Source organism: Aedes albopictus, chromosome 3 (genome assembly GCF_035046485.1).
Source record: "Aedes albopictus strain Foshan chromosome 3, AalbF5, whole genome shotgun sequence".
Taxonomy (NCBI): domain Eukaryota; kingdom Metazoa; phylum Arthropoda; class Insecta; order Diptera; family Culicidae; genus Aedes; species Aedes albopictus.
Genome location: NC_085138.1, coordinates 158,543,923 through 158,568,266, shown reverse-complemented (window position 1 = coordinate 158,568,266; position 24,344 = coordinate 158,543,923). Strand labels below are relative to the sequence as shown.

The 24,344-nt window shown below is 38.2% G+C and overlaps 2 protein-coding genes across 4 annotated transcripts in view; one reads left to right on the top strand and one right to left on the bottom strand.

Annotated features, from left to right (window-relative positions):
• The window catches only part of LOC109422690 (mucin-5AC-like), a 375,256-nt gene that overhangs the window by 37,491 nt on the left and 313,421 nt on the right, over positions 1–24,344 (top strand). For all 3 annotated transcript variants that reach the window (XR_003897093.2, XM_029872070.2, XM_062860856.1), the window contains exon 2: positions 12,462–12,888. Coding sequence is in view for 2 of the 3 variants with exons in the window: in XM_029872070.2 (XP_029727930.1) it covers positions 12,793–12,888 (96 nt within the window). In the remaining variant the exon portion in view is untranslated. The remainder of the gene's footprint in view (positions 1–12,461; positions 12,889–24,344) is intronic.
• The window catches only part of LOC134292101 (uncharacterized), a 72,234-nt gene that overhangs the window by 22,704 nt on the left and 25,186 nt on the right, over positions 1–24,344 (bottom strand). The window lies entirely within an intron of this gene.

The window sequence follows — 24,344 nt, the reverse complement described above, 5'->3', positions numbered from 1 at the left end:
GCAGGAAAACAGCATCAGACCATTTCTGAACTGGTAGTGTTTCGGAACCGGTTCTGGGTGTCCTGCCGGAAGTGGCCAAATATAAAATTTAACATAACTCATTCATGCGACATATCCAACAGCGGCATATTCGTTAACCTGATGAACGGTTAGCAGGAAAAAAGTATCAGACCATATCTGAACCGGTATTGTTCCGGAACCGGTTGCGGATGTACCGCCGGAAGTGGCCAAATATAAAAGAGAACCAAAACCGTGCATGCGACACATCAAACCACGGCATTTCCGATAACCTGATGAACGGTTAGCTGGAAAACAGTATCAGACCATATCCGAACTGGTAGTGTTCCGGAACCGATTCCGGATGTCCCGCCGGAAGTGGCCAAATATAAAAGAGAACCAAACCCATGCATGCGACATATCAAACAGCGGCATTTTCGGTAACCTGATGAAAGGTTAGCAGGGAAATATTATCAGACCATATCTGAACCGGTAGTGTTCCGGAACCGGTTCCGGATGTCCCGCCGGAAGTGGACAAATATAAAAGAGAACCAAACCCATGCATGCGACACATCAAACAGTGGCATTTCCGATAACCTGATGAACGGTTAGCAGGAAAACAGCAACAGAACACATCTTAACTGGTAGTCATCCGGAACCGTTTCCGGGGGGTCCCGACGGAAGTGGCCACATATAAAAGTGAACCAAACCCATGCATACGACACAGCAAAGCGCGGCTTTTTTGATAACCTGATGAACGTTAACAAGCAAATAAGTTCAGACTATGCAGGGTGTTAGGTTCGTGAATGCAAACTTTTTAAGGAGTGTTAGAGGATCATAAATGGTGAAAAAAATGTGTACCCATATGGTAAAATCTCAACTGTTAGGTAGTTATAGAACTTTATATGTTTTTGACTTTGCTTGTCTCAAACTGGCTACAACTTGAAAATGGTTAAACTTATCGCAGCTTTTTAACTCTCATTCGAAAGTTCATTAAATTTTCTACTTAAAAGATCTTTCAATCTATTGGTTTTGTTAAATAACTTAGTTTTCCAAAGCAAATGAGCTCGAAAGTTTTGATTTTTATTTGTTTTTTTTTTGTAAATTATCTTTTAAAAATGCGTAATAAATTTGAAATTTTTTTAGGAAAATTCGAGGACACTGTTCCGTTCTACGACTCGTTCGTTGACTTCAAACGTCTAGCTCCTCTCGTGTTCTTGTTATTTCGAATTCAACATCGTATTTCAGATCATGAATTTGCAACTGTAAAGGTAAGCACTTTTTTGCACACTGTGCCACTGGAGCTAGCGCACGCTGATATTAGCACATTTGCCCAAAAGTACACGCGGCAAATCCCTGAGGAAAGGACCAGCCGCGTGTTTTGCTCCCCTTTTACTCCATTCTTGTGGAAGATAACATTGCGGCGTTTCCTCAAGTGCGGCTGTTCCTTTCCAAGAGGACTTGCCGCGTGGAATTTCGTGCAAATGCGCGTTTGAAAACATTACAAAAGCCGCGCTGTGTATCATTCAGCACACCAGTCAATATATCGTTTTGCACCACGCACACAGTCTTGATTACCTGCTGAACCACAGCAGCTGTGCGTAAGCAATGTATTAAGTATAGGAGAAACCCGTACGAAAGGGGTAGAGGGGAGCTTCGAACATTCCTAATTTCAGCGTGACATACTTAATGGATGCTCCCCATGGAACACATCAATTCGCGGCTTTTAAGCCAGCCTGATAACCACATGACAAGAAAATAACCACAGACAATATTTGGGACAACCAGTAGTGTCATGGAATCGGTTTCAGGTATCCGCCGGAAATGATCAAACGTGGAATTGAACCAAACCCATGCATGCGGTACATCAAATAGTGGAATTATGAAAGTGAACAAAACCAAACAAAATCAAATTTTGACTTTTTTAAAAGCCTGGTTAACGGTGGGAAAGATTAAAAGTGAAGAAATGGTCAAAGTCTTCATATATGCAAGAGAATAAAATTGGGACCAAAGCAATCTCATCAAATCACACCATTTCAAATTCCTGTGATGTTTATATAAAATAGGATGGATCAACGTGTTATGGGAAAATTAGAATTTGATCGCATCAACACTGAATAAAGTTTTTCCAATCTCCTTTTGCGTCTAAAATTAGTGTGCTCAATTTGGTCCATAAGGAGGTCAAATTTGACATGAATCGTATTAAGCGTATAAGTGTTCTCAAGATCGGCTAATGTCGAAAGATCATGAGTACATATTCGACGAGAAAGGCACTATCACCACTAGGTGGATTAATCTGGGTTTTTTTTTAGCAATCGGTAGAGCCGTCCAAGGCGCTTAACTAGGGCTTCCTGTTTCAATGTCGTTTTCTACAGAACAGAATAAGTTGAAACAAAATAAAAAATACGCTGACTTTGTGGATAGATAGATGATTGTTTTGCATAAAAAAACTTTTCTCTATGGGCGCTTGTAATTTTTTAATCAGTTACTAAAACCCTTCTCGTTATTTAGTGGACACCCGTTAACAAGGTTTTTATATCAATCATAAAACCTAAATAACATTTATTAGAATTTATGACGGTCATCAAAACCTCTAAATATAAAAATAATTGGCCATCAAAATGTTCCTTGGGTTGAGACTACCTATTACTCCTCTGAGACCCCTCAAAATACTTCTGAGACCTTCTGGAATGCCCCTATGACCCCAAGAAGCGCTCGTGGTTTGCGTATGTTTTTCATCTCTTCAGACTTTGCTTGAAGTGATGTAAACTGTTTCCATAATTCAGCCATTATTTGTACTTGTCGAAAAAGTCCTCCAGCGTTTCTTGCAGGAATTCCTCTAGGGATTTATCCTGGAGTTTCTTCAGGAGTTTTTCAAGAAATATCTCAAAAGATTCTTCTTGGAACTATTCCACGGGTTTCATCAAGAATTCTTTCTGAGATTTCTAATAAATTCCTTCAAAGATTGCTTCCAAAATTCGTACATGGTTTCCTCAGAAATTCACGAAGAAATTCTTCCAAGGATTTTGTTTAAACTTCTTTAAGCAATTTTTCAAAGAAATTTCTTCAAGTATTCCTCTAGAAATTTTACAAAAGATAATAGTTTATTGCAGCATCAGATCTAGAATCTCTAGCAGGAATTCCTCTAGAAATTTGTGCATGACTTTTTCCGCAGATTTCTTCAGACCTTCTTGCAAGAATTCTTCTATGGATGCCTTCATCTTTTTTTGGAATTCTTTTAAAAATTGTTGGTGGAATTTATCCAGAGAATTACTGTAGATGATTTCTCAGGCATAGAGGAAATATGTACATTCTAGTACGGATTATTCCTTGGCATTTTTTCTGAAACTTCTCTAGAAAATTCTCAAAAGTTTTTTTTAGTAGTTCCTCCAAGGGTTTCTTCAAAACATCCAAAGAGATTCATTTAAACCTTCATTCGGAAGTTCATTCAGGCATTTTACCACTGATCCTTCTGGTGTTTTCCAGAGATTTATTCCTTAGCACTTCGGAAATTTCTCCAAGAATTTCTTTAAAAAAACCCTGTAGTTTTTCCTTGGAATTATTTCCAGAATTCCCCCATAAGTTTCTCGAGAAATTCTTCAATGAACTCCTTCAGCGATATCTCAGAGAATTCGTTTTAGTGTTTCTGCAAGGATTATTTCAGAAATTCTTCCAGAGATTTCTTCAGAAATTGCTTCAAGAACTTTAATCCAGGAATCCCTCCAGAAAATTTTCAAGAATTTTCTCTTGAAATCTCCACAGATAACAACTGGATTCCTTTAGAAGTTCATAATTTTCTGTGCAATTTCTGAAGAAATCTATGGAAAAATCCCGGAAGATGTTTCTGTCGGCATCGCTCGCAGGAGCAGGAAAATCTTTGCAGAAATTTGTGCAGGAATCCCTGAATGAATTTCTCAATGAATTCCTGGAAGGACTCTTAGATGAATTACCGTAGAAGTATTAAAAATACAAAAAAAAAAACTTGGGAGTACTTTTGAAAACACCCACAAAGAAATCCTCAAAAGGTCCCTATAGCTGTAAAGGTGTGGGTATTCAATATGACCATGCTGAGAGTGGCGGGTTCGATTCCCGATTGGTACAAGAGCTTGTCGTAATGGAACTTTCTATGGCTTCCTTGGGCATAGAATATATTAGTGATAGAATATTTGTAGAAATTTTTGCAAGAATCCCTAAAGGAATTTCTCAATGCATACCTTTAAGGACTCTTCTACGATTTTTCGGGGAATTGATTGAAAGAAAATCAATGAAAGATTAAAAACAATCCTAGAGAAATCCATGAAATACATGGAGATGTTTCTGAATAAAATTCTTAAAAAAATCTAAATTAATCCGAAGATATTTTTAGAAGAATCTCAGGAGGAATATCTAAAGAAATTTATGGTGGTATACTGGGGGAAACTTATTCGGAACTGCTTGTTGGAACTCCAAGAGAATATATAAACATACTTTGAAAGAGTTTCTAGAAAAATATTTCGAAAGAGTATTTACAAGATTTTCTTAAAAATTAATGGCGGTACCCAATCTCTTGAGAAGGAATTGGGAAAAAATCCTGGAGGTATCTTTAGAGGAAATATATATATTCATGCAGATACTTCCTAGCACCTGGTAAAATTTTCGAGAAAATTCGTGAAACAAATACTGGTACAATTTCCGAAGGGAAACATCTGAATATTTTGAAAAAAAAATCGCTAGTTGAAGCAATGTTTGACACAATCTTAGAAAGAACTTCCATATAAGTATTCCTTCAATAATTCGTCCAGAAGTTACTACAGACATGGATTTCTTCAGATTTTTTCCAGGGATTCCTACAAAATGCTTCCACGAATTCGCTAAGAAAGCTTTCCTGAGATTCCCTAAGGAATTCCTTATGGGGTTTCTTCAAGATTTCGTGCAGGGAATCACCCGCGAATTCCTTCTATAATTTTTCAGGAACAACTTCCGGGATTATTTCAAAAAATGCCTGCAAGAACTCTTCTTGGGATTTCTTCAGAAACTCCTCCAGGAATTTATTCAGGATTTCAGGATTTCCTCAGGAATTTCAGCAATTTCTTCAGTACAGAGATTTCCTCAGAAACTCCTTCTGAAATTCCCTCAGAAATTGAACTTTGTTTTTCTTCTGGAATTCTTCCTGGGATTCCTTCGGGAATTCCTCAAGGGACTCCTCCGGAAACTGCTCTAGGGATTTCTCCAAATATTTTACTCTAGGAATTCTTCCAAGTTTCCTCTGAGAATTCCTGCATGGATTCCTCTAAAAATTTGTACAGGGATTCGTCCAGAAATCCCACTAGAAATTTCTTAATGAACTTCTCTTGAGATTCCTCCAGATATTCCTACAGGCATGTCTCCAGGCATTCCCCCCAGGAGTTCCTCCAAGGATTTCTATAGGGATTCCTCCAGAATTATCCCAGGAATCCCTACAGGAATTCCTTCAGAAATAATTATCGCAAATCCTCCAGGTATTTCTCCAGGAAATCCTCCAGGGATTCCTTAAGAAACTCCCCCAGGAATTTCTCACAGAGTCAGTCCAGGAATTACTCTAAGAATTGCTGCATAAATTCCTTCTGAAATTCATCTAGAAATTTCTTCAGGGAATTCTTCAGAATTCATTCCAGGTATTCCTCCAGGCATTCCTTAAGGATTTCATCCAAGCATTTCTCCGTGAACTCCTCCAGGAATTCCACCAAGAGTTTCTACAGGAATTACCCCAGGTAAATTCAGAAATTTCTTCAGGAAATTTTCCAAGGATTTCTTCTCCAGGGATTCCTCTAGAGATTTCGCCAGGAATTTTTTCATGGATCCTCCAAAAATTGCTCCAGGAATTCACCAGGAGTTCTTCAGGGATTCCTCTGAGGATTCTTCCAGAGATTCCTCCAGTAATTCCTCCGAAGATTCCTCTAGTATTTCCTCCAGAAATTCCTCTAAGAGTTTCTCCTGGAATTCCTCCAGAAATTGCTCTAGCAATTCCTCTTGGAATTCCTCAGGAAATTCCTTCTGGAATTCCTCAAGATATTCTTCTGGAAATTCCTCTAGGAATATCTTCCGAAATTTCTCCAGGGATTCTTTATAAAACTCCTTTAGAGTTTCCCTTAGGAATTAATTCAAGGATTCCTCCAGGAATTCTCCCAGGGATAGTTCCACGAAATTGCCTCAAGAATTCCCCTAGGAATTTCTCGAGAAATTCCTCTTAAGATTCCGCCACGATTTTCTCCAGAAGTTACTCCAGGAATTCTTCCTGGGTTTCCGGATAGAAATCTGTCCCGAAGTTGCTCCTGGCATTCCTCCTGAGGTTCCTCCAAAAAATGCTTAAGGGATTCCTCCAGGGTTTTTTCCAAGAATTCCCACAGGGATTCTTCAAGAATTTCTCTAGAAATTTCTCTGAAGATTCCTCCAGGAACTCATCAAGAGGTTTCTTCAGCATTACCCCAGGAATTCTTTCAAAAATTCCTCCAGACATTGATCCCGGAGTTCATCCTGGAATTTCTACAGAAATTACTACCGCAATTTCCTTCAGAAATTCCCCCAGAGATTCCTCCCAGATTCCAGGAAATACTCCATGAATTCCTCCAGGGATTCTTGCATGAACTCCTTCTGAGATTCCTCTAGGAATTCCTTCAAGGATTTCTTTGGACATCCTCCAGAAAAGCCTCCAGGGATTTCTTCAGGAATTTCCCCAAAAATTTCTCCTTGAATTATTTCAGATATTCCTCCAGGCATTTCTCGAGGAACTTCTCCAGAAATTCCACTAAGAATTTCTTCAGGAATTGGTCCAGGAATTCCTCTGCGATTTTTTTCAGAAATTCCTACAGCAATTCATCCAGGAATTTTTACAGGAAATCCTCCAAGGATTCCTTCAGAAATTGTTTCAGGAATTTCTGCAGGAATTCTTTCAGGACTTTTTCCAGGGATTCCTCCGGAAATTCTTCCATGGTTTCCTTCAGGAATTAATCCAAGAATTTCTCCCAAAGGGATTGCTCCAGAAATTATTACACAGATGTATCTCCAATGATTCCTCTAGGGAATTCTCCAGAAATTCTTCCTAAGTTTCCGACAGGAATTTGTCCAGATATTCCTCCAGGCATTTTTCCACTCTCTTAAAATTGCTCCATGGATTCCTCCAGGGATTTTTACAAGAGTTTCTCTAGAAATTTCTCTAAGATCTCCTCCAGGAATTCCTCAAGAGGTACTTTTTTCAGAATTAGCCCAGGAATTCCTTTAGAAATGCCTCCAGGAATTCCTTCAGATATTGATTCAGGATTTTTTTCGAAAATTTCAACAGCAATTCCTCCAGGAATTTCGCCAAGAATTCGTCCAGGGATGTATCCAGGAATTCTTCCTGGGTTTCCGACAGGATTTGGTCCTAAGGTTTCCTCCAGGAATTCCTCAAGAGGTTTTTTTAGAATTAGCCCAGGAATTCCTTTAGAAATGCCTTCAAAAATTCCTTCGGGCATTGATTCAGGACTTTTTTCGGAAATTCCTACAGCAATTCCTCAAGGAATATCCCCAAGAATTCCGGGCAAAAAGCCCGTTGTGTCGATCGCGAACTGAACGTCTTTTTCATGTGCTGCTGTAATTGCTTGCTAATTACAGCAGAATTTTAACGCCTAAAATAGTTATCTCTGTGCATCGTGAAATCTCGTGAAGCAACTTTGTCGTGATAGAGTTATCTTTCTGAAAAGCTTCAAAGATTTGATACATTATTCTGAATTATCATAAATATTCAGGACTACAATTGCGCCAAAAGTCGTAAGAAATCGTGAGTGCCAGCCATGGAATGCCATGGCTATTGATCGCAAAAGCGAACGCTACACAATTTGCGAAGGAAGGTGTGCCAAACGATTCCACGCTTCATGTGTAGGACTAGCCGAACCGACCGTGTGTGCACTATTCGCGAAAAACATTTTATGGATGCGTGATGATTGCTTGGCTAATTATTGCGCGACCCGTGACGCAGATATCTCCATATCAGCTGAGATCGATGACGACTCGAATAGCCAAACAAATGCAATTGAATCTGACATTGCGGACCTGAAAGCGAAAGCGGAAGAGATATTCGACACCCTTGCTACACTTGTACCTCATCATCAAAAACCTTTTAACGAGAAGCTGCACTCAACTGCCGTATCATACGTACCATCGCCTTCGAACGCAAGCTCTATTTTATTAGACGGAACAAAAGTCAGCTACACTAGGGATACAAGTGAGCTCACAAACCACAGTGGTCAACTCAGCGATGTGTTTTCTTTGTTCCTCACCAACGTTGATCGCCACGCTACGGAAGAAGACGTACAGCAGCTTGTATGTGAATGCTTGAATATTAACGATCGGAAGAACGTGAAGATTCGGAAATTACTGCCCAAGGGATGTTCACTTGACGATTTGGACTTCATTTCATTCAAAGCTGTATTCGATTCGAAACTGAAGTGCTTGGCTATGGATCCTGAAACTTGGCCTGTAGGACTTAAATATCGAGAATTTGAAAACTGATTGACTGTTTGGGCACCAAAATCTTAATGTTAAAAATGTTACCGATAATGCTGTTGAATTCACAACTATATTTTAGTGCTATATGTTTGCAATGTTGATTGTCAAGTTCATTCCGTGTTTTTTTTTCAAGTTTTGTTTGTGTAAGAAGCTGAAGGCAAAGTTTTATGGTATGTTATGTTTGAAAGATTTGTGTAATTAATTTTAGGTATTTCAATGAGTCCAATAGGTCAGTTGAAATTATATATGCTTATAAATAAATAAGAATTTCTGTAGAAATATCTCTAAGGATTCCTTCTGGAATTTCCCAAAGGGTTCTTCTGAAAATTCTCCAGAGAGTCCTTCTAGAGTTCCTTTAGGGAATCATCCAGGAATCCATCCAGGGATTCCTTCAGGATATCTTCCAGGGTTTGCTCCAGGAATTCATACAGGAATTTCTCCAGGGAGTCCTCAAGGAATTTCTCGTGGGATTCTTCCAGGGATTCTTCCAGATATTCCTGCATGAATTCCTTCAGGAATTCCTTTGGGAATTCCTCCACGGATTAATCCAGGAATTCTTCCAGGAATTTTTATAGGAATTCATCTAGGGATTGCTCCGGGAATCTTTCTAGATGTCCCTCCCAGAATTCCTCTAAAGGTTTCATCAGAAATTCATCTAGGAATTTATCCAGGGATTGTCCAAAGCATTCGTCCAGGAATTTCTCCAAGGATGCCTCCAAGAAATCCTTCAATTATTCCTTCAGAAATTCATCCAGGAATTTCTCCAAGGGTTCCACCAGGGATGTTTCCAGAAGATTCTACAGGATTTTCTCCAGAGACTCATCTAGGAATTCCTTCTGTGATTTCTCAAAGAATTTCTCTTGGGATTCCTCCAGGAATTCGTCCAGAAATTCCTCAAAGGATTCATCCAGGAATTTTTCTAGTAAGTCTTACAGGGATTTCGTTCAAAAATTTCAGTAACCGGTCTATCATTTTTCCAGGGAAGATTTTTTTCCAGGATTTCCTGAAGAGTTTTTGAATTACTTGAAGGATTTCTAGAGGAATGGCTCCAGCAATTTGTATTGGAATTCTTTAATATAATTTTAGAGGGATACAGTAGCAAGGAAATTCTCCAAGAAGTCATCCAGGTATTCTTTCAAATTTATCTCCGAGAAATCTGTAAGGAGTTCATCCACAGATTTATTTAGGAATCCATCCATGAATGTCTTCAAGAATACTCCCTGCAGTTCCTGCCCAGTAGTTTCCTATGAAGTCGTCCTGCGATTCTTTCGAATATATATCCTGTGATTCTTACACAGTCACTGTAACTAACTTTAAATATATAAGTACTTACATGCTAGAAGCGCTTTCGGAATTCTCCCAGGAACTGTCCAGAAATTCCTCCAGGGGAATTCCAGAATTTTTCTCCGTTATTACTTCCAAGAAATTCTTCAAGAATTTCTCCATGGATTCCCTGCAGAGATTTTTACTAGGACACCTCAAGCTTATATGGGAAAAACACATCTCAAAAAGTTCCATGAGCAGCCTTTTCAGTTCGTTCTGATTTTCAACTTGATTCATTCACAATTGGGCGGTACTACACTCGTCCGAAGTTTGTATGAAGGTTCATCTGGAAAAACCAGAAGTCGATCATCGCTACCAGCAACACACTGATTTGTATAGAATAGGTGAGGTTTTGTTTAACGTAATATACAAAATATAACAGCGTGAATGCTGAAGAGTGCAGTAATGCTTTTCAAGAATATAATGTTATTATTTTCAATTTCATCTTGTTACGTTTAGTTATAAAAGGTAGTTCCCAGCCTACACACGATCGCATCCCAAGTAACAATTTCATTGCTGACTAGTTTTCATTGATATTTATTAGGGTTTTATTACAGAAATAATTAAAACTTACAGTTTTATGACTGCTTTTATGAAAACCATTGATATAATGTTTTATAGTATACTTGAAGATATCCATAAAGACAGATTTTGAAAGTAAACAAAACTTTCCGATATGTAAACCTTCTGGCAATCATCATTAACACAATAAAACTGTTAAAACTCTCAACAGATGGCGATCCGTTCGATTAGTAACGACATCTGTTGGTGGAAATGCAGAACTACGACACTTCTAGGTTTATTGCGGTCATCATAAAAGTAAACTTGCTTTCGTTTTATTTTCGCTGATTATGGTTGTCGCCATATTGAAGAATTAGCTAACGTGAATGGAAAATAGTTAATTTTGTTCAAATTAGCAATGAATTGATAGTTTGCCACCATTTCCATAACGTGCTTATAAATAAACTCTCTCTGCTGAGTTTTCTTGGCCCCTGGGAGCCCGGAAAAATCATAAATTCTTCATTGAATTTCTTGAATTACTCCTGTTATAATTTCTGTACAAATTTATGAAGAGGAAAATTAGATGAAATTTGTATACCTTTAGCATGAGGAAATCCATTTCTTTATCTCTTCTAAATATTTTAAGAAATTCATAAATGTATTGTCAGAAAAAGTACTCGAAAAACTCCTGAAGGAATTCCAGGAAGTACTTCTACATAAGTTAAAGAACGTACTTTCTTTTTTAGATGGATCCCCAGATTTTTTCTCTAAGGGATTGAAAAATACATTTCTATAGAAGTTCAAAGGGTGAGTTTCAAAAGACATTAAGGCATGAATCTCCAGAGAAATTCAAGAATATTTTTTTAAAGACACTATGTAACGAATTTCTAGACATATTGAAGGATGAATAGCTAGGATTAATTTTATTTTCTTTTTTTCTAGAATGAAGTTAATTCCTTGTTCATCATAGAGGAATTTATTATTGCAAACAGAGAAATCTAGAGGAACTTTGATTTCAGAAATTCATTTCATGTTCGATTAAATTGCTGACGGCCTTATTTTCAAAAATCGTTATCGATGTAAGCATTTTATTGCTCTACAGTATTTCACAACCATTTGTTTTAATTTTGGATTGCACGCCTCAAAACAGACCAATCATCGATTCGAACAAATTGAGTCATGATTCTCCCATGCAACGGTGCTTCAGCCAGGTAATTTCGAGCACGACATGCAACTAAAAATAAGTCCTCTTTTGCAACGAAACGACCTACGACGATCGGTCACCCCGATTCCGCGGTCGTCCACCGATACTTCGAAGCAGCATCTGCCTCATTGACTAACCTTACTGTGGCTACAAGCAGACGACAATCCGATTCACCAATCTCCATCTCGTGATTCATCCAGAACCTCAACAGCAACATCGACGCAGCCACCGCATCGGTACCCCGTAAAGCCGGACAAATGTTTACGGCGACGACAGTCGTGAACAACTAACCAATAAGTCAGTCTGGTTAACCAGTCCTTGCAGCAATCTGCACTGCCTGATGCCATCTCTAGGATTTAGCAGAACAACCGTAATAACTTTATTAAAAATAATGCTCCGTAACAGCTTATTGAGAATGGAACAGCGATGAAGTTGAAATCAAGATCATTGTGATCGCGCCTTGGTTGAACATCGCGTGTCCCAAAGACGGATATACATCGAAATTCTGCGCCCAGAAATCCACCCAAATGGCGAGCAGATGATGTTCGTGAAGAAATCCGGGTAAGGAAACATCACAGACAAGCAGATGTTACTCTGATGATAATTCCATCGACCACGTTTCACCAACTTAAGGTTTCCTACGAAATATTAGAACACCAAACGAAAATACTCATGCAAATTGGTGTGATCGATTTTGCCATGGCCAAGCCTTTTCCACTGCGATCTGAAAATGTCATCACCGGGTCGCGCAATTTATGGTCCCAATCGGATCAAATAAACCTAGTGCTGAATTTGTGATGTATCTCCCGCGCGACCCCAATGCGCCGTGGGCAAGGAATTCCTGATCCGAATCTCCAACGAATTGAGTCAACATGCAAACCTTCCTCGACCCGATGAATAATGAATTGTTTTGTTTCTCTTTTCGATTTCGCAGGTTTCGATGACGAGGGCAGCGCAACGCATTGGGTGATTGGTGATGGGGATGTGAGGACCACGCTTCGGTGGGAGTCTTTGAAACGCGTGACGCAGCTAGGCGCGTGTAGTGTGTAGCGCCTTCGTAGGGATTATTTGCGCGCGCGTGGGATTGGCGAAGGAACCTCCGAAAGGAAACCGAAATAAACAGAAACCGTTTTGCATGTGCTCAGCTGTGATAATTGGGGTTTAAGTGAAAACATCATTTGGGGACGCTTTGTGGTGATTTGCGTGAGGTGTTGTGTAACATTTGTCGTCGCCGTAGGAGGTGTGTTTGACAGTGAGCTGACATAATGGCGACCGTGACGTCGAGGTTGCGATTTGGAGCGCTTTTAGGGACGCTGCTGCTGGTGGTAACGATGGTTGGCGCTCAGGAATCATCATCACAGGTTAGTGACTATTGAACAGTTTTGAATGTTAAACGTATTGGTCAAATATGCCATGCCAGCAACTCAGGGCAGTAGGTCTCTCCGAGCTAACAGGGTTCGCTAACTAATGGATACAAAAATACGTAAACGGAACACTAATGTTTCTTTATAAACTATAAGAGCCTCCCCGAGCAGAAGGGAATAGCAACAGCATAATAAAATATGTTATTTTGGAAAAATAACTGAGTAGCGGAAAGAGTTATTTTCATGTTATTTACATAACATACCCTGTTATAAACTTGTCCGTCATAAGCGGCAAAATAACAAAAATTATAACAAAAAAATGTTCCTGGAAGACCTGTTTAATAACATTTTTTGTTAATTTCAATGACAACTTAATAACAGCGAATTTTTAAAATATTTCAATAACAAATTTTGATATGAATACGTTATTGATAACTATCTGAAAACAAAATTTGCTTTTTTCTGTTGCTGATAGGAACTCCTCCAAAGTCTCATATGCATTCAATGGGATACGCAACAAAAGGATCTATTGTTAAATGTTTCATTCATAAATAATTGGGACGCTATTGTTGTCGCAAGCGATTTATTATCGAAAACAGAGAGAAACAATAGTTTTCCAAACAACTTACGATGAAAAACTACCGTCGTTTTGAAACCCTTTATTAGATGGTTCATTGATTGTAAGATTAATTTACATTATTACCTAATTGATTGACACATTTATCCAAATGAATCTAAGTGGGCTCTATGCAGTGAAATCAATAAAAATATAATGTCTAAAAATAATCAATGGAGTTCTTGATGACTTATTTTTTTACATTTTTGTCGAAAATGTGTTGTTCGTCGTTGAATTCCACCAGTTGATCCAAAATGTTTTATAAAATGGCCAACACTACATTACACTCTCGATTTTCGTATTCATACCTAACTCCAACTGGGACAAAAAAAAGCTCCCTTAGTGGTGGTAGTACCAATAGTGGTGGTAGTGGCAATTTAGCACCATTTTGACCAAAAAGCTTGCAAATTGCATTTTTAATAGATGCATCATACATGAATACTAACATTAATTCAGTTTTGTGTTCAAGATTTGCCGAAAAACCTTTTTAAAACAATTATTTTCCTTAATTTTTTTGCTCCTTTGCACCTATAGTGGTGGTAGTGTTCCCATAGTGGTGGGTCCCATAAGAATTCAATGGGATGCGCCACTATAGGAACCAATGTTAAATTTTACCTCCATAATAGGAACCGTGTACCCATAGTTGGTGCAAGTGATTTATTAGCAAAAACTGAAATAAACAATAGTTTTTGCATTTTTTCTAGAAAGTTTATGTGAAAAACTACCGATTAACGTTTTCAGCCTTTTTATTTTGTGGTTTTGTTAATTTTATTCAATTATTTTACTACAAGGAGCTACTAATAGCACCACTTTTGGTGAATTTACCCTATACTTTTCAAAGTGCTTATAAAACAAAAGGCTGATAAGTTTGCACTGTCACAGTTAAAACGTGATGTCAGTAAGAAGAGAAACTGTTGACAAAATAATATTTTTTCTTACAATTCCTCACGGAATGCTGTGAACAACGAAAATCTAGAATGGCGTAGTTTTGATTACAAAGCTAGTTATGTTGTAATATTAAAGATCAGATATTTGTACAGTCTCAATGACACAATAATAACTGAACTTGTGCTACAACAAAACATGTTATTGAAATGTAATTTAAAGAAAATATACCAAGAGCACGATCATAACAAAATAAGATTGCCCAACAGAACATGTTATGGAACGGTGATGACTTAATAAGTTAATAATAACAAATCGAGATATAAAAACAGGTTTCGTGATTCCGTTGTTATTATTTTGATATTTTCCTCTGCTCGGGTCTCGCTGGGGGTGAGGGTTTATGTGAAAGTTTACAGAGAACGTCACAACGCAGGAGTTATTTTTAGAAAAAGTGGTTGATTTTTATACACATCGTGTTTTCTATTATAATTCACAATTTAATTCACTCCATTTCTATTAAACTTCTAAATGAATCATTGAAAAAAATCACTGGAGGAATCTCCATATAAATCCTTGAATAAGTCTCTGTGGGTATCCTCACAGATAAAAATAATGAGATTTACACGTCATGTTAACTTCATTTTAGTCATGTAAACTTAGTGTTATGATGGTTTACATGATATCATGTAAATTTGTGTTATATGTCATGTAAACTTTCAGAGTAATGCTGAATTACATGACATATAATGGAAGGTTACATGATATTTTATTAACTTTACATGATATGTCATGTAAACTTCTATGATATCCCACGCTCCAATCATGTGCATCATATGTCACAGAATTTTACACTCTTTTTTCGATCCAGCTTGGAGGAATTACAGGAAGGATTGCATATTTGGAAAACTTCAGAAGTAAACCAAACAAGTATTTTAGAAGAACCCCATCAGGCATTTGTGGGGGAATCCCAAATGGGATTGCTTAAAAATATACCTTCAACACACTTAGAAAAAATCATGTAAATTTCCGTCACTCAGGATGCACATATTCAAGCACCACATATGACGTAAATTTAAACGCCCAAGTGGCGTAATTTTCTGTCACATTTAACTGAATATTTAGTCATATGAAACGTAATGATGGACGATTCACAAACTGTTTACGTCACATTGAACTCAATTTTACATGAATGACGTATTATTAAGTCAGAAGACTTTTAAATTTACGTCATTAAATTGTTTACGTTCTGTGCAATAAATTTACGTCACGAATAATTTTGATTTTTTCGTAGTGTGAAGGATTCCTCCAGGATTTATTCCAAGGACTCCTCCAGGGAGTCCACTTGAACTTTCTCCTGGAATTGTTCCTGCACAGATCAAAAAGAAAGTGTAAATTTCTGTGACATATAATGCACATGATTGGAGCGTGGGATTTTACAGAAGTTTACATGACATATCATGTAAAAGTCATAAAATATCATGTAAACTTCCATTATATGTCATGGAATTCAGCATGACTCTGAGTATTTACATGACATATAACACAAATTTACATGATATATCATGTAAACCGTCATATAACTAAATTTACATGACTAAAATGAAGTTTACATGACGTGTAAACCTCATTATTTTTATCTGTGTGTGATTCGTCTCGGATTTTTTCCAAGAACTTCTTCATGAATTCCTCCAGCAATTCCTGCTGTACTTTATTCATGGATTTCTTCACAAATTAAGTATTCCAACTGGAAATTATTTTGGGACTCCTGGGCTTACCCTGGAAATTTCTAGTAGGAATCTTCCAAAAACGTTTTTTTCTGAATTTTCTCTCACCTGCAGAGGATCCTCCAGAAGTTCCTTGGGAACTCCCAAGAGCTCTAATTGGAGATATTCCTGCCGAAAATTCTTGAAAAATCTCAATAAGAATTCTCGAACAAATTATCATAGGAATTCCTGACGGAGTCCTCATCAGTAATTAGTTGATGTATTCCAAGAGGAATTTCTATTGCAGGAAATCCTGAAAGAACTTCAAGTGGAAGAAGAAATTTTAAGAAATTTACAGAGGAACCCCAGCAGACTTCTTGAAAGGAATTTCAATAGGAATTTTCGGAGTAATCTTTTGAATTTACTGGGAAGGCTGTCAACCTGGATTTTGGAGAAATTTGGCTGATGACGGCTGATGTGAAGTGAACGTGCCTCTGGATCCGGCCTGCTGATACCTGATGACATTCAGCATGAGTGTGAAAAAGTGCGATAGCTATTTATTTTTGCGCTGGCGTTCACTGATCCCATCACACTTGTCGAGTTCAAAATTATGAAGCCTAACTGGTGAAGACGATGCGGTATTTGAAGAACAACTGGATCGAGGAAACTACCATGCAACCAACGTGTCATGCCAATCAGAGGTGCAGCCTCCGGAATTCAGTATACGAAGATGGTGAGATCAAACTAATTTTACTTTTCATTGTTTATGCATTATAACACTGTGCAATATTCATTTCTGTTGTTGTTTAACGCGATTTTCTTTTGTTTATTTTCATTTTCTTTTCTTTTTTTTTTGTTGTTATATTTCCAATCCAGTCGCCAATTTTTGTTCCCTCGAGTTTTAAACATGACCTGATCACCCTGGAGGAATCGGTTCTGCCTGTGCCTGCTCATCTTAACCAATATTCATATTCAACAGATTCTCGTATACTAATTAGGAATCTGACTTCAGAATTCTGAAACGCATACAGTTTTTGAGCGAAATAGAGCTTTATTCACAAAATTTCATTTTTCTTAAAAAAAATGAAATATTGTCTTTACAGTTTAAATTTTTCTCTGCTCATCATAAACAATAATAACTTCTAATGGATTTTGATCCATTGATTCGTAATCTGACATAAGAATTTGAATAAAACGTTTTTTTTTTTGAGAAAAATTGGGTATAATTTACAAATTTACATATTTTCATGAAAAACGAAATATTGTCTTTATAATTTTATTTTTTATTATCTGCTCATCATGAACAATATTTATATTTCATGGTTTTGAGTCACTGATTTGTAATTTGACATAAGAATTTGTGTAACACGTAAACTTTCTAAGAAAAATAGTGTTTTATTCACAAAAATTCATATTTTCATAGAAAATAAAATCTTGCCTTTATAATTTTAAATAACTGATTTAGAATGTGACTTAAGAATTTGTGTAATACGTATAATTTTTGAGAAAAATGGAATTTTATTTATAAAATTTCATAGAAAATAAACTATTGTCTTAACAATTTTTATCTGCTAATCTTAAACAATATTTATATTCAATACATTTCTATTTACTGATTCGGAAACTAACCTAAGAATTTTTGTAACACGTTCAATTTTTGAGAAAAATGGGATTTAATTTGCAAAATTTTATATTCTCATAAAAAAAAAATACTGTGTTGATAATAATTTTTTTTTATCTACTAACCATAACCAATATTTATATTCAAACGATTTTGATCCACTGATTCGGAATCTGACCTAAGATTTTGAGTAACACGTAAAGTTTTTGGACTGAGTTCACGAATTAGCGCGGTACGTATCCCCGTCATGAAAAAAACCTTGCACAGTCATAAAAATACAAGAAATTCTGTAAAACGTATAGTTTTTGTGGAAAACAGGTGAAACACGTTTTTACATGAGAAAAATGAATTTATGAAATTTTTTTTTTTTTCATGAGAATGTAAAATTTTGTCTATAAAACCCAACTTGAAAAAAAATGAATGTGTTACAGCAATTCTGAAGTAAGAATAAGGAATAAGTGGATACATTAAATACAATCTACAGTATAGTTCCGATTTTATCACGCCCCTTTTCAAAAATGCTTCTATATATTCTACAAAATCTATAGGCATTTCCAATATTTTAAACATTGTAAAACGCACCTTCAATATTGATTTTGAAGAAGAGGGGACACACTTGCTCTCAAATGTAACAGTAAAGTAATAAAAAATGAAGGACTGGCGTGCGGAGACCGTGATAAAATCGGAACATTACTGTATTACGATCTAGTAAAAAGTTGTCCATTAATGACGTAGGGGTTTATGGAGAGAGGGGAGTTTGAGAAATCTTTCGCGCCATACAAATAAAAAGTGGGTTCTCATATAAAAAACTGAACGTGGTAAAGAAATTCTGAGGTTAGATTTCGAATAACCAGATTGAAATTTATTACGTAAAAATATTTGTTTTCATGAGAGGACCATAAATTCGTCCCCTTAATGCTAGAACTAGGTAAATGGTTTTGCGAAATCGCAAGAAATTTGTTTATATCTGAACGTACACCACAATAAACACAAGTTTGTCAATTGAAAATCCGAAAACACATATTAATTCAACTTTTAAGACCAACAAAGAGATTGTTTTATACCAGGATAAGTTTTACCAACCATTTTTATCCACACTTTCCAAAACGAGTTACCTACCCAAGTAACACAGAAAACATCTTCAGAAATAAAAACTACAGAAGATGTTTTATAATAGTATTATAAGCGAACCTGATAACTTCTTATGTTATTATTTAGCTGAAATTAAGTTGACCAAAAACAAACATCAATAAAAATCACATTGACACAATCATGCATGAAATATGCACTACAAAAACAACAAATTCAAGTTGATTCACCTATGATCAGTTGCGCAGTCTTTTATGGTTTGTTTTAAATGATTTCGGTAGACTGGCCGAGCTTAGTTCTCGTATTACCACGTCATGTAAGGCCATGTTCTGAGCACTCTGGTAAACCATTGATCAACCACTTCAACCTTTCGGAAAAACAATGCACCCTTTTGCGCCAGTTTTGTGGACTTTATGCTGCTACTGCAATGTTCGCAATCCTGATCCCACTTCCCAAATAATGCAAATAATACCGCACCAAACAGATTGCGCTCTAGCCACCGTGAAAGTGATGCTTTTCGGACGCCATCGTAAATGCCGGAACTGCTAACAGATACTGGTAGCCGGAATATAGATCCTGTCGGGTCCCTGTGTCACAAATCCTACGAACTGTGAAATCCTACATCCTTTAGCGCGGCATGAAACTAACTTCGAACACGGGTGGGCGGGTAAATCATCGACCACCTGGAATCCAGTGGAGACGACAAAACTCCGACGGATAACCAAAACAGACAAGCAGCGTAATTGCTAATAACAACATTTTGACATTTGACAGATAGGTTATTCCGCATGACATGATTAGCTGTAAAAGAGTTAGTTCAGTGTCGCAAAATACTTTCTATAACTAAATTATGAATCTATTGCGAAGTAGTTTGTGAAAAGTAATTTTTACGTAATTTCAACTTATTTACAATGACAACACTAGATTTGGATTGCGGTTTGTATTCAACTAGATAAAATTATGCAGATCACAGTACCGCCTAAAAATATAAGTATACAAAGATAAATGCGATACAAATTTGTATTTTTATCTTTTTATTTTCTATTAATTGGTAGAAATTGTTTTCTTAAATATAAACACATTCGGTTCGCAATTGAAGTATGATCAGTTGTTTTAATTACAGGCTGAACTGTAACTGTGGTTGAAATTTTAATTATTATCAATACTTTCAACCGGTACTGTAATTCTTATGGAAAGCTGCCATATTGTTTTTCGAGACGATTTTAAAGAAATATCACAAAATTTCATAAATTATGTATACTTTTTCTTATTTGACACAATGGCTCTTGAATTGTGATGAAGTAATACCAGAAGTTTCTCAGTGAATCTTGCCGCGCATGTGAAAAAGCACCACCTCCACTGAATAATTCCCGTTTAATAAACTATACTATCAGCATAGTTTATAAGCTGTAATGTATCATAGCATCCATCAATTGGAAACAAATATCATGCTGTTGCAGTTATCAATATAATTGTGTTCTGTCCGTTGATACGGCACGAATACTTTTTCATCTAGTATCAATATCCAATTTAGTATTTTATTATGGGATCTCGCAAGCTATATTACCCTCAAATAACCTAATTCCAACTAATGCTAATGGGATGTACTATAACAGTATTCTGTAAGCTGTATTCTTTGAAAAATACCCTATTCCAACTGATGATAGTGACTTCATTAAATAGGTATTTTGCTAGTTGTCAATGAAGATAATAGTTATTTATGTAACGAGTTGCAAAAAGTTGATTTTTTCAGCACGAGTCGTACATTTATCCAACGAGGCTTGCCGAGTGGGATAAATACGAAGAGTGCCGAAAAAATCGAGTTTTGCAACGAGTTCTATACAAAATTTTATGCTATGATTTTTTTCATAATGAAACTCATTTGAGTTGCATAATGTTCATAATGCAACTCAAATGAGTTGCATAATGTTCATAATGCAACTCAAATGAGTTGCATTATGAAAATTATACAATTATTTTTCATTATGCAACTCATTTCAGTTGCATAATGAACCAGTTCGGAAAAATTGGCCATTATGATACCAAAATGAGTTAGATAAAATATAAATTATGATACTGAATTGCATAAATATCTTATTTGCAACCAATCAACATTCAGTGGCTGAGTGGAACGTACCTTGAACGACATTATTAGTACTATACGTGTATTAGCATACATCTTATATAACTTATAAGATGTTATATAAGCCGCCATTTTTTGCGCTGTTTTGATTATATAAGTGTGCTATATTATGTAAATAATGCAAGAAACAAACAACAGATGTAGTTCTAAACGTGTAATTATAACTGTTATATAACATGTTGTGTTACTTGGGTAGTTCTAGCATTAAGGGGGCGAATTTAAACAAAAGTAATATTTTTTCTATGAAAATACTGAATTTTGTGAATAAAACCCTATTTTTCTCAAAAATTTTAAATGTTACAGAAATTCTTAGGTCAGTTTTCGAATCAGTGAACCAAAATCTATGAAGTATAAATATTGGTTAAGATGAGTAAATAAAAAAATAAAATTATAGAGACCATATTTCATTTTCTTTAAATATATTGTTGGAGATGGCCACAGTCTAAATATAGAATAACAAATTGTCTAACCCTCGCTCCCTAAAAATGAGCGAGAGAATGAGTGACCACGAAGATATGAAATGGTCAAGCGACAACGCTGTACAAGCAGCAAAAATTGTAAATAGTAATCAGTAAGAAAATACACGTTGAATTGGACACTACGTTCGATCTTGTTCTCGTTCCATTTCTCTGGTCGGTCGATGACTCTATCAAAGGTTGATGAACCCCGCGCGTGATAAACGGTCTCGGTTGTGCAGAAACCGGCAAAGTCCCCCCGCAAAAGGGACTTAAGAAAATTTCTGTGCTTGGGTGTTGCGATCGCGGACTTAGTGCGTTTCGGTGCTAGCTATTAGCTAGCGAAGAAAGTCCTTCGAAGAACGGCAAGGCGAGTATCGCCATCATTTGGTCCTTCGAGCCGGATCGAAGGCGATTTCAATCGAAAAGTGCTTCCCCGCGGTAGTGCAGTAAAGCAATCAAACCGATCAAACGCGCGCGCAGGTCATTGTCGGTGGCTGCCATTCAATTAGGGCATTTTTCGATTGCCCTTTGTGCGGACATACGGTGCGAGTGCGCTGGGAGGTTTTATCAAGGCGGATAAACCTCGGTGGTGTGTGGAGAAGATTAACAATCGATTTCAATCAGCGCATCTTGTGTGAATGTTTCGCGCGTGGGGATAGTACCAAGGCGGGTACTATTCGGCAGCCGTAGAAGACACAGTGACGTGATACCGTATTTGTACACGGTGAATCATATTCGCAAAAACGATTTTGCGACGGTACTTTGGGTGAACGGTAGTGACTATTCGTTCAAGTGCTTCGATCGCGGGTGTGCAAAATCAAACTTTCGGAGCACTTTCTGCCGTCGGCAAATGTTTCGCGTACGATTTGTGTGGAGCGAAGAACAATTTCGCGCTTGAGAGTGCACTAAGGCGAGTGTTACTCTGTAGTGGAGGAGAAGATCGGACTTTGTCCTGGCCATATTGTGAACTGTTCGTGGCCATTGTGGAAGGTGATTGATCCTGTGTCTTCATCATCGCCATCTTCAACGCGTGATAGCGTGGATTGGGAACGCGACTCGGTGCCATCATTCTGGTGCCATTGGATCCATTTGGCGAAAATCCATCGAACCTTTGGATAGCATCCGTCCCAAGGATCGCTCCCGGTGAGTCCATTCCAATTACATGCATGTGGCTAGCAGTAGCCGTGATTAGAACATATGAAAGTGGGTAGCTTTTCTATTTGCTATTGTGGCTTGGTGGTAAGACGGCCGCGAATCGAGTGGGAAGCCGTTCGCGCCCTCGATTTGCGATACCGCGTAGAAGTGGGTTCGTTCGCGACGGGAAGGAGAGATCGATTCGATTGATAACGATCCACTTCCGTCGAATTTTAACGTCGCGAAAGGGTTTGACACCGCGACGGGAAGGAGCAAATCGTTCGATTGTGTTCAACCCTCGCCGGTTCGGTCTCGCGTAGAAACGGTCAGTTGCGCGCCGGGAAGGATTTGTCGTTCGATTTCAACTACCGTTTCCGTTCGTTTCGTTCGCGATGCCCAGCAAAGAGGAGAAGCTATTGGCTGACAGCCTATCGCGTCGCAAGTGCCTGATCAAATTGCTGGAAGCACTGGAGCGCTTCATTCGCGACTACGATAATGCTCGCGACAGCTGTCAATTGTGTGTGCGCATTGAATCGCTGGACAAGCTGAACGAAGATTACGCAGAGTGTCAGAGTGTCATCGAAAGACTTGATGAAGAGGAGGAATTGGACGAGCACATCGACGAACGGGTGGAATTCGAGCAACGGTTCTGCAGAGCAAAGGGATTCCTGCTCTCGAAGCGCGTGTCTGACGCAAGCCAGTCAGCGCTCAACAATTCAATGCAAGCTGCGCAACATCATCAGCCGCATTTTCACCTCCGCCTACCCAAAATCGAGATGCCCAAGTTCAACGGTGATTTCTCGCGCTGGATCTCATTTCGGGACACGTTTACTTCGATGGTCCACGTGAACGGAGACATTCCCGCTGTTGCCAAGCTCCAGTATCTCCTTCAATCCCTCGAAGGTAGTGCCAAGAAACCCTTCGAGTCAGTGGACATCGAGGCTGACAACTACGCCACGACATGGGACGCGCTGCTGAAGAGGTATGACAACCGGAAGTTCCTCAAGAAGCAGCTCTTCAGGGCTCTCTACGATCTACCAGCAGTCAAGCAGGAGTGTGCAACGCGCATCCACGGCTTGGTCGACGATTACCAACGCCATGTTCGCGCCCTATCCAAGCTGGGCGAACCCGTGGACCATTGGGACTTGCCACTCATCCTCATGCTCTCCTACAAGCTGGATCAAGCGACACTTCGCGCCTGGGAGGAAAAAACCAGCCAGAAAGACGACGTTAAGTACGATGAACTGGTCGAATTTCTATACCAACGGGTACGGATTCTCCAATCCGTAGGACCAGAAACCATCACTCCGCCTCGTCGAAGGTGGCCGGCAATCCGCAGAAGAGCTTCAAGGAGAAAGTGTCAGCCAACGCCGCAACAGCATCCCCGCCAAGCTATTCGTGTCCACTTTCGTGTTCGGACAGTCATTCCTTACGAACTTGTCCTGTGTTCCTTGGGAAAAGTGTCAGCCAGCGTCGTGAACTGGTTTCCCAGAAGCGGCTGTGTTGGAATTGCCTCAGTTTCGGGCATCAGTCCAAGAAGTGCGGTTCCAAGTTCAGCTGTCGTACGTGTCGTGAGAAGCACCACTCGCTTCTACACGATTCCGCTCCAGTGCAAGCATCCGCTACTCCAACTATCCAAACTAGCTCAGCCGAGCCAACCGTGTCATCACAGCCTGCTGCTCCAGCGGCTCCTTTGGTTCATCAACCGCGTCCATCCCCTTCCAACTCTGTGGATGCTTCGGGTTCCCGTCAAATCAGCATGGCAGTCCAAACTGCATGCACCATGACACTTCTGGAAACGGTT